At 30.2% G+C, this 15,844-nt stretch overlaps 2 protein-coding genes and 1 non-coding gene across 7 annotated transcripts; 1 reads left to right on the forward strand and 2 right to left on the reverse strand.

Annotated features, from left to right (window-relative positions):
- Positions 1–1,258: 1,258 nt before the first annotated feature.
- LOC114387552 (GDSL esterase/lipase At5g45950-like) lies at positions 1,259–5,956 on the reverse strand. The gene is made up of 5 exons (XM_028347753.1): positions 5,628–5,956; positions 3,842–3,972; positions 3,429–3,662; positions 2,363–2,609; positions 1,259–1,633 (listed from the first exon to the last, which is right to left on the reverse strand). The coding sequence occupies exons 1-5, from the start codon at positions 5,896–5,898 to the stop codon at positions 1,446–1,448; spliced, it is 1,071 nt and encodes a 356-aa protein (XP_028203554.1). The 5' UTR covers positions 5,899–5,956; the 3' UTR covers positions 1,259–1,445.
- A 2,013-nt stretch (positions 5,957–7,969) lies between these two features.
- On the forward strand, positions 7,970–8,042 carry TRNAE-CUC. Its single transcript has one exon. It is a non-coding gene; the product is annotated as a tRNA-Glu (tRNA).
- Positions 8,043–11,956: 3,914 nt separating this feature from the next.
- Positions 11,957–14,775, reverse strand: LOC114386709 (D-aminoacyl-tRNA deacylase). 5 transcript variants are annotated; one of them, XM_028346749.1, is made up of 6 exons: positions 14,486–14,774; positions 14,305–14,402; positions 14,073–14,213; positions 12,599–12,624; positions 12,435–12,490; positions 11,957–12,342 (listed from the first exon to the last, which is right to left on the reverse strand). In XM_028346749.1, the coding sequence occupies exons 1-6, from the start codon at positions 14,752–14,754 to the stop codon at positions 12,339–12,341; spliced, it is 594 nt and encodes a 197-aa protein (XP_028202550.1). In that variant the 5' UTR covers positions 14,755–14,774; the 3' UTR covers positions 11,957–12,338. The 5 variants fall into 5 exon arrangements, with proteins under 5 accessions (XP_028202550.1, XP_028202549.1, XP_028202551.1 ...); XM_028346748.1 differs by having other exon boundaries at positions 11,957–12,350; positions 14,486–14,773; XM_028346750.1 differs by having other exon boundaries at positions 12,208–12,350; positions 12,599–12,646.
- Between the last annotated feature and the right edge of the window lie 1,069 nt (positions 14,776–15,844).

Genomic DNA, 15,844 nt, shown 5'->3' on the forward strand with positions numbered 1-15,844 from the left:
GTAAGTTGTTTCATTTGCATATTGGAATAATTTCGGTCAAAATTAGGACAAACCACAATGGCCAAGTTGTAAGAAGTGTTAATGCCTTATTATCAACGGTGGCTTTGATCAGTCACAAAGGATGAGATGTATGCTTAATTAATTAGATGGCATATATATATCTCTTTCGTCAATACACCAATGACCCAAAAAAGAAGATAATTAAGCATCACCAACTAAACCTTTCCCTTTTGGCAGCTCTTGAGCTACTTTCCCGATAGCAAAACACCATTATGTATCTTGTCTTTCACAATATTACCACTGAAAACATTTTTCTTACACAGTGAATCAGGATTCAGCAAGGACCCTCAATATGTCAAGCTAAATTAGTCGAGACTTTCCAACACTAATGGCAGGCTGAACCGCACTCCAATAATTATTGAAGTAGGCAATGTAAGACTTTCCAACCGCTGAAAGCCAGAACTCACATTAATTTCATGGTTATCATGCAAGCCAACAACAACTAAGAATGAGGACCACTAGGAGCTTAAGCCAAACAATATTCTTTTCTTACAAGTTCTTTTTTTTTTTTTTGAATCGATCTTTCATTCACAAAGGGAGGGCAGAATGCCTTACATCAGAAGAGAAAAAGGATTGTAATTTGTGAGGGATCTCCTCCACCCAATATCTTTCTTTACACTCAAAAGCAAAATGAGCCAAAAATTACGCAGCTCTATTAGCCGTTCTAGGAACAAAATTCAGCGAATTGGGGGATGTAGGACACACAATCCTCTTACAGTCATTGACAACACTATCCAAATAGTATTACGCAGTCTAGAACCAACATGCATGATCCCAAGTTTCAACTAATCTTATAAGTATATATAGCATCATGTAATCGTGAATTATTAATTCTCTCAGAAAAAAACTTAAATACCTGCAACATTGAAATTGGTTTGGACAATGGATATGTGATAGTACATAACTACCTAATAATTAATTTCTACCAACTTTTGACATCAAAATAGGGAGCATATATAGGATGAACGGAAAATTGGAAGATCGCAATTCACAGGTTTGTTAGACAAAGAATACTGCTTCAGAAAGGTATCATCCACTCCCTATAATCAAATTCCAAAGTCAATCTGATGACTTGTAATTTCTGGATTTAGAGCTGTAGATCTTTGACTTGTGTGTGTGTGTTACATGGTTTCAGAAGTTAATGTATTAATTATATTCATAGGATTATGATAGTATTTGTAGTTCTGAAACGAAAATATCTTATCAAATAATAAATATATCTCTAAAATTTAATTTAACAAAATTTGTTTGTAAAATCAGTTATTGCACAGCCTGCAGATTCAAATCCTACAGTTTATATTATTTGAAACTGCAGGGGGTCTTTTTCCACATTGATACAAAGAAATTTTGACATACAGGCATCATATATTAAATTGGTGGCGCTGTTAAAAGAAGTTATTAATAAAAGATTCAGTGGCCTCATCAGCTATTATCTTGTACATCTTTTGCGTTGGATGAACAGCATCCCAGAATACATATTTGTCTGGATCTGAACAAGTATCCATCCCTTTGCATGAATCTCCATATTCTACTGTCCCCGTCCCAACACATCCTTTTGAACCATCGACAAAACCTGCCATCAACCCAAATGAGGAACATAAAAAAAATTATCATGTCTATGTTTAAGTTGAACGAAAAAAAAGAAACATTTTATAGGTCGTAGAAGTAGTTTATAATAAACTTTTTCTCTGCTTTCATTGTTCACAATCAGAAGCATTTCTGTTGAGCAGTGGCCTTCTAGAAAACTATCTCAAGAACCAATTAAAGACTCTTTCAAGTTTTTCAACTAACACACCCTTTAAATGAATGAAATTTTAAATATCTATTAATACAACTTCCGTTGGTATTTATAAGATTCTACTTCTTAAATTTGTTTGTTTTCTTGTATAAGATTAAATCCATATTATTTCATGCATTAATTGTTTTTAGGTTAAATATAATCTAATTAAATAAAAAAGATAATATGTTAACATGCATTTAGAAGAAGAAAACATTAGTGACAATAATTTTTTTTTGAAAAAGTATATAAATTTAGGATAAGTTTATTGTTATAAATTAAATTAACAATTTTTTTTAATTTTAATAAATTAGATAATTGAGTCTTATAAATAAGAATAAAATAAGGTAGTATAAGAAATCATTTATCCTTTGTTGTAAACAGTTGACCATAAATAGCATAACATTATTCACGTGTCACAAAAGTTATGATAAAAGTAATTAACTTCAACAACAACAAAAGGCTAAAGGAGTAGTAAACATGGTATACTAAAATTCAAAAAAAAAAAAAAAATGGTATACTAACCGTATTTTTTAGGGTTGGTGACCGCGCGTTGGATCATACCATAAACATCAACCAAAGCAGTCTTTAAGCCCAGCTTTGTCTTTAAGTTGTCTAATTGCTGTAATAATTTAGCATTGAATGAGTAAGCAACGCTGTTTAAACTTTTATCACAGTCTTCCACGTTCCTAATCGTCTTGATAAGTGGAATGCATCCCAGAGGTAGGACCCCTACAATGATCAACCTCCTGGCACCCAGTCTATGCATTGCCTGTAGCCACCAAATTACATTCAGTCATACTTCATATATATGTTCCATTTCCAAAGGGTTTTTAGTTAAAGTAGCAGTGACTCGTAGATTAATTAAAAAATACTACAATTTATTTGTATTAAAATTATATCTTAATTTTCTAATATTCTATTTCACTTATAAACTATAGCTATAGAAGAAGAAGAAAATCTCGTGTGATTAATAGCACTTTATTGTTGGTGTTATTTTCAGTAGGCCGGGAGCTATCAACCTGGGCCCTGGGCCCCCGACATACAGGCCCATTCCAATGCAAGAAAATATAATCCATGTTACAACAAAATTAAATGCAAAGCTGTAAAGTATTGTACCGAAAAAAAGTAGGAGAGAGTATTAATGTCAATGGAATCAAATTTTCATTTTCTTGCCAAAGAATACTAGAAAAGCAACGACTTCGGCCAGCAGTGTTTGAGTTTTTTATACTGAAATTAGTAGTGTTTGATAAAAACAGGCGTATGCTATTTTAAACTTGATTTGAAATGTTTTAAGATATAATATAATAATTAAAACAAAAAAAATGCAATTAAAAAAATTGATTTTTGAATAAAAATATAACAATTCAAAATTAATTAAAAAATATAATTATCCAAAAAGTTATCCGTAAAAAATAATGTCTATTTATATTATTTTATATGTTATTCTTATAGATAATTTACGAGACACCTGTAACTTGACAATTTTCACCTTTAAATTTTGGGCAACTTTTTTCAGCTTTTAAGTACTATTTTTGTGAAAGATAACACGTGAATGTAGTAATTGAGTTAAGGTGGTGAAAGAAGGAACCTCAACGTCCTTAGAGAAGCGGGAGAGCAAGAAATTCTCAAATTCAAGCAAGCTGAATTGCTTAGGGCGAGTAGGTTCCAAGAAATAGTTCTGCAGAAAGTCATTGGTACCCATACTAATTATATACAACGCATTTCTCGTAATCAATTCTGCCCTTTCTTCACCCACCGCATTTTTCAAGTGGATCTTATAATGTGCAAAATACTCTATCTGTTTGGAAACAGACAGAACATTCTGTTGCATAAAAAATAAACCCCAATTAGTCGCAAGCCAACAAATTTATAAATTTGTTGAATTTTAAAATAATTGATCATGATTTGTGATTGGGTGCCAGGTATATAACACTCTAGTCATAATTATTCAAATATTTAATTATGTATATTGCAAATCAAAGGGCCATCGAATGTATGTACCGAAACTTCAGCGGTATAGTCATCAAAACCCGTGGCTGCTGATGCAAAACTAACACCATATTGCAGATCTTCCGGCTTCAAATTTGGGTCAAGAAAAGGTGGAATCGCTTTTCTGTACCCCAATGCTTCAGCTGCAACATGTGTTGGGAAACACTTACACTCAGTTTACATGCAATGCAATAGAAGATATGCTTCTTCTAACATGAGAAGAAAAATAACGTAGAAACATGTGATGTGAATAACTGAAGCAAATTTTTATGGAAACTCATGCGGTTCGTGAGATGATATCATTATTGTACTAGTCTTGCCAAAAGTAGCTGATCACGTCCTCAATGGATGTTTATAGTAAAAATCAAGGTATTCATGCACTCCATCTACTTTTATGATTTTATATACATCAGCAACACCGCATTAATATACATTAGATATGTCTTCACCTAATAATAGTCTGTGTTTTTGACATAGCACTAGCTAGTATGGAAGCCTTTATGACGAGTAATCTAAAATTCTATCCTTGTCCTCTCTGTTCTTTTAATTAAAAGTTGAATTCAAGGTAAGGTACGTAAGTCGGTATTTAGATCATTTTTATAACCACATTTTTTCGGATCTTGTCCACATGTTCTATCTTTCTGAGGTAATTATGGAGAGACTTGTACTAATTTACAACCCTCCCCTTAAGGGTTTTTTTTTTTTCCGTAAAAATTTTAGCGAGAGACTTTTCACTTAAGAGTACCCCTACCATTGATTAAAACACCTAAGGTTTTTTAAACACGTCTATAAAGGAAGAAAATAAAATTAAAAATATGTCAACTTTTAAAAAGTCTTTTGGGTGTTTGTGGGGCTTGTTTATTTGTGTTCCAATCTTACTCAAATTTTTTATAGGATTAATTTGTTGAACTTACCTTACTCAAACAAACGGGACAAGATGAGATCAATTCAACTTGCTGAGATAATATATTGATCTTAACATTACATATAGTTAAATCATAGAATTAAAAAAATATATACAACTATAATTAAGATATTTATTTAATAATTTTAAAATAAATAATATCAGTATGAATATAAATATCATGCAAGAAAAAAAATTATTTAATAGTTTATTTATTTTAAAAAGTTACACATTTTAAAATAATATATGATATTTGATCAGGTCGAATGATTCAAAGTATAATCTAAACTCATCTTCAAAATACGTTAGGCTTAATTTCTTAAGAAAATATATTCGTTAAGAATTCCTTCAAGGAAATTAGAACTGAGAAGTATAAGTTAATTTTCATATATAGAGAAAATAATTTGTTTTAATTCAATTCCTTTTTTCCTATAAGTGCTTATTAATAAATTTAAAGTTAGTAACTGATAAAAAAAGTTAGTAAATGCTGAAAAGTCTTTCTAAAAGAAGATTTTTTTATTAAATACTAAAATTACGTTATTTATAATTATTTTTATATTTATTTTTATCATCTTTATGATTTTTTTTAATTTTTTAATCAATATCCTAATTATTAAGATCCTTCAAAGTTTAATGATCATGTAAACAAAAAAAAATTACACAATTAATCAATCAAAAATCATAATTAATATAATTTTTTAAACTTTCTGTATAAAATACTTTAGGGTGCAAAGTTACTTTACACGGTAAAGGCTTAAGCCTATTCTGTTGTAAGCATTTCTAAAACAAACTCTTTATGGTCTCCTAATAACGTAAGGTTTTTAGTATAATGAATCGATGGCATAGGAAAGTGATGAAAATAAAGGAAAAGGGGGTTGAATTTTTATGTTTTACCAACGAAGTCTGTGGCAAGTCTCCCATTGCTAAACCTTCCTGTTGGGCGGCTGTCAAAGAAGTCTTTGCCATAGGGAGGAAAGTTGCTTTTCATAGTGGTGTGAAGGGCATTGTTGTTCCCTGCATCAACACTTGAGTCTCCAAAAACTAGGATGCAAGACACGTTATGCTTAGCTGCTACTTCCCTCACTCGCTCAATGTCCACAGCAAGTGAATACCATGGCATCATCATCATCATGCCCATTGCTAGTGCTAGTATCATTTTCACCATTAGCCTCACTAAGGAATACAGAGGAGTTCAGAAACCAGAACTGAATTAAGTCCCCTTTACCCAATAATCCCATGCATCATCATTTAAATAATCCACGTAAGGATCCTATGTGGTAAGTGGTTGCTGGAGCATTTATAAAACGGTTCCCTAAATTAATTACAACATTTAAAGTTTAATTGGAAAAAGAAGAACCCTGAGCCGCGCGCGAACTATAGTTCCTTTACTCCAAATGTAACTCTGATTGAGACTTATTGCAAATATCTCATGTGCATTGGTCGAGTTTCGGTTTGGTTCACTCTGTACGACAATAATGGACTCTAGATTATTTTTTTTACGAAATTCTACTGGACGATTTTATTTACTGGTATATTTTTTTCTGTTGGAATTTGATGGTATAAAGTGTTATCAATATTCTTAACCTATTAATATTTTTGAATTGTTTTTTTTATTAAAAAAGACAGCAATAGAGTGCATAAGTTTCGATGAATGTTAACAATTAATCATGATAAGTTTATTATGCATTTAATTGTTGTATATTGATTGCTTATAAAATTAAGAAAATCTCAAAAATTATTTCTTTAAAAATTTGTTGAATAGTACAATAACCATCCAAGATAGTTATACTAGATTGTTGAATAGTTTGTGAGGATATTCTATCTGCTTGTCAATTTCGTTCATTATTTTCAATCCATATATTGAAATAGTAAACAATTAAACCAAAGAGGTGTACAATATTTTTAAAACTTTAAAGAGCAAGAATACATAGACATAAATCAATGAGTATAACTTGGTCCATAACAAATGTTAAATTTGTAAGAAAAAATCTTATATTTGATTCTTACAAAATACATTCTTGGAGAGAAACAATGAACTTTAAGTGTAACCAAGTCTTGAACAAAAGATTAGTTTCATAACTGGTCTAAAGGACAAAAACTTGTAAAAATATCTTGGGATTTTATCAAGAAATCAAAGACCAGTCAAACGAAATTAAAAAAAGAAAAACATAATCATAGTTTATAGCACATTTTATTTGTCTCCTTTTGCCACCCAGGGAAAGTTGTCTCCAAGTTAAAAAATTATTGAAACAAGTTAAAACTAAATCTATGGACATGATATTATTTTCATAAGTTTGTTTAAACATTTATACAAGTATGTCATTATGCTATGTGATAAATTAAAATAAGTTGTAAATACGTCTTAGAATGTGTGTTTGTGTCTAATTTAACCATACAAAATCAAACTTGTGTAAATGAGGATCTCCCCACTTATATATTATATCTTTACATTATTTTTAAACAATGTGAAACTTTAATATGTTATTTTTTTAATCCACGATTACTAATTGCAATGTAAAACTTCAACACACTTCTTTTTGTCCCACATCTGCATAATTAAGGTGGACTAGATGTGATCATAATTAAGTTGAATTTCCAAGTTCTTTTAAACAAAGCTTTTTATTGATTAACTTGTGCACCTAAGCAACAAGGCAAAAGAAAAAGTTAAAAATAATTAGCCACAAAAAATAAGTGTTAGAATGTGTGTTTGTGCTTAATTCAATCATACAAAATCAAACTTGTAAGTGATTACATCTAATCCACCTTAACTGTGACAGATATGAGATAAAGAGGAGTGTGTTGAAATTTCATACTATGACGAGTAGTCGTAGATTAAAAAATAACATATTAAAATCTCACATGACTTAAAATAGTGTCAGATATAATATATAAGTGAGGAGATCCTCACTTTACAAATTTGATTTTAAATGATTAGATTAGACACAATCACACATTTTAACACTTATTTTATTGTTTCAATCAAATACAAAGAACACCATATTTTACATTTAAGTGTTAAAGTTCAAGTAAATCTCTATTATTGAATTAGTGATATGGGTTTAGGTAATAAGTATATTCAAAAATAAAAATAGTTATTACTTATAAGAAAAACATTCCAGAAGCAGAGAGAGTGAAATTAAATTAGTGGTGGTTTTTTGTCTGACAAGTAAGAGAAGAGTGAGTGCTAATTCTTAAGATAAAGTTTTAGTTTTACTATATACCACAGGTTTCGGAAATCCGTTGTAGTCTAGTTGGTCAGGATATTCGGCTCTCACCCGAAAGACCCGGGTTCAAGTCCCGGCAACGGAATAACGTTTTCAGTGGTGGTAATGATTTTGCATGTGCCCCTTTTATTAATTATTTATATAATTAGATTTTCTTTCCACCATAAAAGGAGGCGTTGGGGATGGTAGCAAATAGCTTTTCATAATTCATAATAGATTATTTTATATTAGTCATAATTTTTTCTAAGGAGCTTTAGTGGTGGTAGCTTACTTGCTTTTATAATATAACGTGATCCTTCTTTTCTTTTAAGAGAAATGAACACCATGCATTGATTGATGGACTGACTTTTATTTTATGCTCCTGAACTCAAATTATATATCGATCTCTATAAGCTAACTTACATATAGTCAACACTTACAGCTTGTTTATCACTTGAACTACAGGATTACACTTGACGGTGGATGTTCTCCACCAAAAAAAGGTGGCTATAATGGTAGTAGCTTTTTCAGACTATAAGATTCAACAACTGACTTTTATGCATAGCTGAAGCTTTTTGTAGTTCTATTCACACACGTAGGACAATTTGCTCTACTCAACATTTTAGAGGGCTATGAATCATCCATTGAAAGTTTCAAATGAACTTAACACTAAAAAGTAAAAGTACAGTTCATTTCGACAAAGATTTTCATGTATGTACTGAATTCACATTTATATGTTCAGTTGGGTGTATAGTATAATTTATATAGTAAGAAAATGTTTTTACTACAAGGCCGTGCAGAATGCAATATCACACACAAACCAAACAAAGTGTAAGAGTACAGGTCGTATTGTGTTTAACAATATAGTGTTTAAGTTGAAAGTATGTGTTTTGTTCTAATATCCTAATAATTAGTTACTGAGAATAATAATAATTAATTGAGAATGTAATCGGATGATGTAAGGTTGTAGATAGTGTAGGTTTGTAGCTAGATTGCAACAGACAATGTTTAATAGTTATTTTATTCTCTCTGTCTATATATAATTTAATATCTTTATTTCAAATTTTAATTTATTGCAACGGAATATTTTAGTATTGAATATTTTAATACACAGTATATCAATTTATTTCTTTTATTCAGATAACTTTTTGACAATTTTTTTTCAATATAAAACTATTTTTAGTTTTTTATTTGAATCTAAAAAATTATACTGTATCAAAATTATTAAAGAATTTAAATAACTGTTAACTAAAAGAAGTAATTAACACTCTAATAAAAATATTAACCATCTAAAAGATTTTGTTTTTCAAATGTATGCAGAATATTATTAGCTATACACATAATGGTTGCTAGTTCTAAAACAAGTTTTGCAAAAAATTAAACATACTAATATTTTAGCACATACAATGTACATGATAAATGTTTATTCTATATAACTAAAATACTTTTAAATATATAAATTATATTGTAATTAAAATTTGTAATAAATAATTTTACAGTTGAAAAAGTTAAAAAATTACATAAAGTTGATAATTAATATATATTACATTAAATTTCTCAATATTTTGTCTTATACCTCAAAATTTATAGACAAAATGCTCCTACAAAAGTACAAAAGATTGAGGATTAAGAATTGGCCGAAAGAAGAAACAGAGACATGAATGAATGAAAGTAAGAAGAACGTCAAATTCAAATGGAAAGGGTGAACAAACCATTTTGCATGAAGGAATTTGCCACTTCCTTTAAACAAATACCCATGGATATAAAAGAAGCATGTCCCACCCACCAGAGATTATGAAAAGAAAGTCGAGAAGCATTAAAGACTTTGTGTCACAATTCTAACAGGCTGCAGCAAACATGAACTGATTCCGTAGCTCTTATTTTCTTATCGGGTTGAACAGGTTCACATGGAAGAGGGGACAAGTGAGGCTGTGCAGAGGGTCCCTCAAAAAGTACACCAGCCTACACACTCTCCAGCTCAGAGAGAGCAAATGATTCTAAGTTTGCTGAGCCACTTCCCACTGTCTGCAAGAGCATTTGTACAGACACAAATATTAATTTTGTGATACTTCTGCTTGTGGTGTCCCTGTCTATAGTATTCATTTAAAACTAACTTTGCAAGGCAGTGAAGATTTGCTGAGGTGTTACCTTTTTTTTTTCTTCAATAAAATTGTTAGCTGAGTTGATCTTAGGAGGGAAACCTATTAAAGAGTTTATTTTTTTTAATTATTTAAATGTTTAACTTTTAATGAATATAATAATCTTTAAAAATTATTAACTATTTTTACAGATGAAATAAACTTTTTATTTTAAATGATAATAACTTAATCGTTATTATAAAAAATAACTAACACAATTTATTTTACACAATCTTATATTAATTATCACTTAAATCATTATAATAATAACAACAAATATATATAGCTTTACACTAATTAACTTTAATCATTATAATAATAATAATATAAACAAACAGTTTTATAATAATAATCTTAAAAACAAATCTGTACATGAAAAGTTTTGAGGGAGAGGGTCAGGATCCCTCCTTTCAAATCTTTAGATATTGGATAAAAGATATTTCTTTCTTTCTTTTTTCATTTATTAAGATTTTTTTTCTTATTATTATAATTGGAATAGTCTTTTTACTCAAAAAATAAAATAAAATTGATTTCTACTTTTTTTTCAAAAAATAATCCTTGCCCCTCTACATTCGTGCCTGCTTGAGGACTCACTAGTCACTAGAGTCAGTGTATGAATTATCTGTAGTCATGTTGACTCTGCAATAGTGATTTTGAGAATTAAATTTAAATCTAATAGTTATTAAAAGTAGGGGTATAAAAAATATATTTATATGTTTAATTATGAAAGGATAATATGTTACTTTATGAGCTGTAGGGAACTGTAGGATTGTTGAGAATCTAAGTCTTTCAAGTTAAGCTAGAACAATTTGCGCCACTTAATTTGCATATTTTGTAATGATGATTTATTTGTTTTGACCTTGAAATTTTATTTATATCGTACTTTATTTTATAATATTACTTTTTATTTTCATCATCTTATTTATCTTATTACATATTTTTCTCTTTTTTTTTTCTTTTGTTCTATGTACAATTTTTTTGGAGTAAAAACTTATATAAATATGATTTCTCTCTGATAATTGTGAAATGTTTGTCCAAAAATTACATGTACAAATTAAGCGATTACCGTATCCAATTGTTTCTAAACAAAATATGACGAGTGCCATTATGAAAATATAAATTGTTCCCTTGCTGGGTTACATTTTCCCTCCCCGTCGAGGTGTACCCAACTCATGATTAATGACAACAAAAAATGTTGAACACCGTGAGAACTAGTACAAAATAAATATTTTATAATTATGAATCCATGGTTCCATTTATTTTAGTTTATCATCTTTTTCATCCTTCTTTTTTGTCCATTTTGATAAATAAAAATAAGGCTGTTATAGTTTTAATTTCCTTATTTTGGATTGTTTGTGACTTTAATTCTTCAAGTTTTATTATCAAATTAATAGATGTTTAATTCAGTTATTTATTTTTAAAAAATTGCTTAATTTTGTTATTTTTTAAGAATACAATAATTATCCTTTTTGAAGGAAGAATACAATAATAATTCTAAATCTTTTTTAAAAACAACTTACTAATCCTCCTAATATTGAATGTATTTTATATTTTGAAAACATTACATTATTTATTTTTCATTTAATACTTTCTTTAAAATAGTAGAAATATTTATAAGGATATTTGTAGAAAGATGTAACATTATCCATACGATAAAATCATCCATGGAGAGTTGAAAGAACCCAAAATCTTGTTTCAAGTTCAGTTCTACAATAGATATTAGGAAGGGAGTGGAACCTTCAACAGCTATATTGGTGGAACCAAGGTTATCAATGGCAGATGGTGGAATATGGCAGAAGGCCAAAATTCCATCATATAAACATGCCATTGCAGCCAATGGCGCTGTCCGGCCTCCCTTCACAAATTGCTTATGGCAGACGAATAAAAAAACGGCATGTTATAGCTTTATGGTGGCATTATAATGGTTATTTAACAATATTGGATGGAACCAGTTAAAATACAACCTTGAATAAGGGTAACCCGGATTAGTAGTCATCCGGTATTAGCTTGTTTAGTCCAAAAGGGTTCCAAACTCTATTCCCATATGAGCTATGGCAGAACGAACAGGGACAATCTAAGGCATTCTTTGAACTAAATAGTGTTACAAAGTGGGGTCACTAGTCACTACATTGGGGGAGAAAGAACTTCAACTAGAATGAATAACACATAATGTGTGTCTTACATTTGGTCTTTCTGACGGAAGAGCCAAAATTCAAGCTCAATTTCATCAAGCCAGATCAACCACTGATCAAGATTCTGCTGCATCAACTGTATTCCTGAATGATATGAATTGTTAATGATATTCTTATAACAGAAAAAGACCAGCATTTCCCATTCAAAATTAAGTATCATCAACTCACTTTGGTGAATTTGAATCAAGCTGCATGGTAACTGGTCCATCATTAACCAAATTTACCTGCTCTCCATCACAAGTTTGAGGATTGTTTAGTGTTAACACAGGCAGCATTAGAAATTGTCACGCAATAAAGGCACCCTGCACAGGGATTGAAGGGCATAACTTTACCTTCATCATTGCTCCAAATACACCGTCTGCATAAGAAATTGAAAGGAGCTTAAGAGTAGGGACCAGCAGAATTAAAATGAATCAGTACAATTGTACAAAGCAACAAATTCAACTAAAACTCCTTGAAGGAAATCAGTATTGACAAATCTCATAGAGCAACTAATTATTTCCAAGGCCATGGAAAACAAATTGAAAAGTTATCATGATCTTACGTATTTTCAAGATTATGTTGTTACAATGTCGATAAGAATGAATGTTAAACAAATTTTTGAATTAACAATAAATTGATAGAGTGCATGAAAATACAGCACTGGCATTTGCCTTTGACTCTTTGTTGACCACGCTACACAACCTGTTAATATTAGTCCTTACTACATAGTACATACCGTATAACTCTGCTTTGTCAGGCAAGAGAGAGAAGTGAACAGATTTGATAGAAGATTCATAAATAACCTGAATTTTTGCAGAGGAAAACGTGTTCAACACGCTACACAACCTGTTAATATTAGTCCTTACTACATAGTACATACCATATAACTCTGCTTTGTCAGGGAAGAGAGAGAAGTGAACAGATTTGATAGAAGATTCATAAATAACCTGAATTTTTGCAGAGGAAAACGTGTTCAACACGCCAATCTAACTCACTATATGTACGTACTGATACGGATCCCCCGCAGTTGGGAAAATAACTGCATGGGGTTCAGTTAAATCTTACACCATTCATTTTTTTTTCTTCTTCAAATTTTATGTAAGTAGAAGTAATGGTTGCGATCCCTGCAGATTAAAAAAAACTGCAGAGGATCGTGATCCACGTTCGTACACTACGTCAAAGTTAGAAGCTGTTTCTTTAAATACATGAATGGAAAAAATGCATAGCTATTTACTCAAAGATGAGATAAAACAAAAATAAAATAGGGTAAATAATACATGCTCGGACACTATAAAAAGATTTATGTTATCCAATACATGTTATCATGTATGAAAAGTTTACTTTTGAAATAACTTCTTAAAATTTATTTCAACAAATATTTCGGATGGGTTAACAATGTAAAATTGTTTAAACTAACAATAAAAATATCACATTTCTTATAGAAAATTACATTATCTCCTCTTAAAGTTTCGTTAAGTTCTCCCTATAGTTTTCTTTTTTTTATCCCTACACTAACCTCTCTAGTTTACAAAACAAAATTAGGGTAGAATAAAGTGAATTTAGATGAAAATTTTGAATTTGAGTGAAGTACAAAAGTGTGAATCTTTCCTCATTTTACTGTTTATTTCTCTTTTTTCCGCTCAAATGAACGGACCCTTACTCTAACATCTCTTGTACATTGCACTCACCTCTTTGATTATTTGAAAAATATTACACTATTCAATCTCAGTTTAATTTACTGTATTTATTTTTATGATAATGAATTTACTGTATTTATTATAGAGAAAGAGAAATGAAAGTTGAAAGATAGAAAACATAACATACCCTTGATTGCATCAGAGTTATAGGCGTTCCTAAACCTGTCAACTAAAGAGGCATAGAAGGGCTTGGCTCTCTGAGGCGCCATGGCTACGTGAAAATCCGGTTTGTTACCCTTCAGGAATCCATACAACGTAAACTGACTCACTGTTAAAAACACACAATAATAAAAATAAATTATAATTTTTGCATCCTATATATAATTAAGACTGAAAAATGCGAATACTCACTTACTCACCCAATAAGACTTGATAATTTTTCTGCATCACACTGTGGTCCCACGCTTTGCCCGTATTTTCATTTGGGAACAGCCTCATGTTCAAGACCTTTCGGCATCTGTTAGAAAAGTAAAATAAGATGAGTAATGACTGATGAGAAGTTGAACTTGGATTGAAAGGGGGTAATGAGATGGAGATGACATGTAATCGGCGTCGGCGTCGGAATCGGAGTCGTGGATTCCGACGAGGACGAGAAGGCCGGGGCCAATCTCGGAGACGATGCGGCCTTCGACCTCGACGGAGGCAGAGGCCACGCGCTGAACCACCGCTCGCATTGCAGTAGTCACTGCTTTACTTCTTCTTCTCACGGTGACAGTGGAGGTCAAGGTCCCAATTCTATGAATGCCTCCCACTACCACTGCACCTCCTACACGTGGAACCCTACACGGCGACACCAATTGCAATTGCATCTTTTATTTATCTTTATCGTTTTGGATACTTTAATTTTCTCATATGTTTAAATATTTTTTCCCCTTTTCTAATTCCGTGTATTTATTAACATTCTTTTATCTTCATCGGTTACAATTTTTTCATAATAAAATACTAAAATATATTTTTTATTCTTATTAAATATCTGAATTTTGAGTTTATTTTCTGATAAAAATTTTCTTTGGATTAAGTCCTTAATAAAATAATAATTAAAAAATATAAAAAAAACAAATACAAAATTTATTAATTTATCATAAATTAAAAAAATGTTAAGCACAAAAAGAAAATTTTGTTTTATCATAAAACAAAAATGAAGAAAGAATTTATTGTAGGCAACTTGAGCTCCAATAAGGCACCTGAATCGGAGAAGCAAGATTGTTAGAGAAGGCCTAAGCAAAAGATTGGAAACTGCTTTGGAAGTTTGGACATGAAAATTCATATTGGGTCTCAAGTAAAATAACTGACATAAAAATTAAATATGAACAGAGTGATGTTATATTCTTGTAACGAAATATGTATATGTTAGAACTTTAGTGTTAATCATTCTACTGTAAATATCAGTTTGAAATATAGCATCTGACTGGTAGTAGTATTGAGTTAAAACGTAGATTTTTCCGTTTTTATTCCTTGGATTGGACCCTGGCTCAGTAAATAGAGAATGGGAAAGATATTTCATGACAATATGAAAGTTATAGATATTTGAAACGTCAATATGGATCGCTGAGAAGGCTGAGGAATTGCAACTGGACTTAATCCCTTTCCCGTACGAAAATTAGTTTATTTGTATTTATTATTTCTTTATTTATTATAGTTAACACTTAATAATTGTCACTTCATCGAAACATTTTAAAATTTTTCATCTGAAAATAATTTTAAAATTTATTTAAGTTGTTTTGAGCTTATGTCATGAAAATATTACAAGGTAACATACAAATTTTATATATTTCATATAAGCTTATAAAAATCCATTAATATCTGTCAAATTGTGTACATAAACTTGTTCATCTTATATTTTAAATAACTTATAATTAAAAAAATATTGAGATGACTTTTTGAAAAATAAAAGTAATT

The sequence above is a fragment of the Glycine soja genome, chromosome 15, assembly GCF_004193775.1.
Source record: "Glycine soja cultivar W05 chromosome 15, ASM419377v2, whole genome shotgun sequence".
NCBI lineage: Eukaryota > Viridiplantae > Streptophyta > Magnoliopsida > Fabales > Fabaceae > Glycine > Glycine soja.

Coding starts and splice junctions, on each gene's coding strand:
- LOC114386709 (XM_028346748.1), bottom strand. CDS start 14,754: ATGCAATTGCAATTGGTGTCGCCGTGTAGGGTTCCACGTGTAGGAGGT. Junction 14,214..14,304: donor AAATTATCAAGTCTTATTGG/GTGAGTAAGTGA, acceptor TGTTTTTAACAG/TGAGTCAGTTTACGTTGTAT. Junction 12,625..14,072: donor TAACTCTGATGCAATCAAGG/GTATGTTATGTT, acceptor TTTCTTATGCAG/ACGGTGTATTTGGAGCAATG.
- LOC114387552 (XM_028347753.1), bottom strand. CDS start 5,898: ATGGTGAAAATGATACTAGCACTAGCAATGGGCATGATGATGATGATG. Junction 3,663..3,841: donor ACTATACCGCTGAAGTTTCG/GTACATACATTC, acceptor TTTATGCAACAG/AATGTTCTGTCTGTTTCCAA. Junction 2,610..3,428: donor GCTTCTCTAAGGACGTTGAG/GTTCCTTCTTTC, acceptor TGGTGGCTACAG/GCAATGCATAGACTGGGTGC.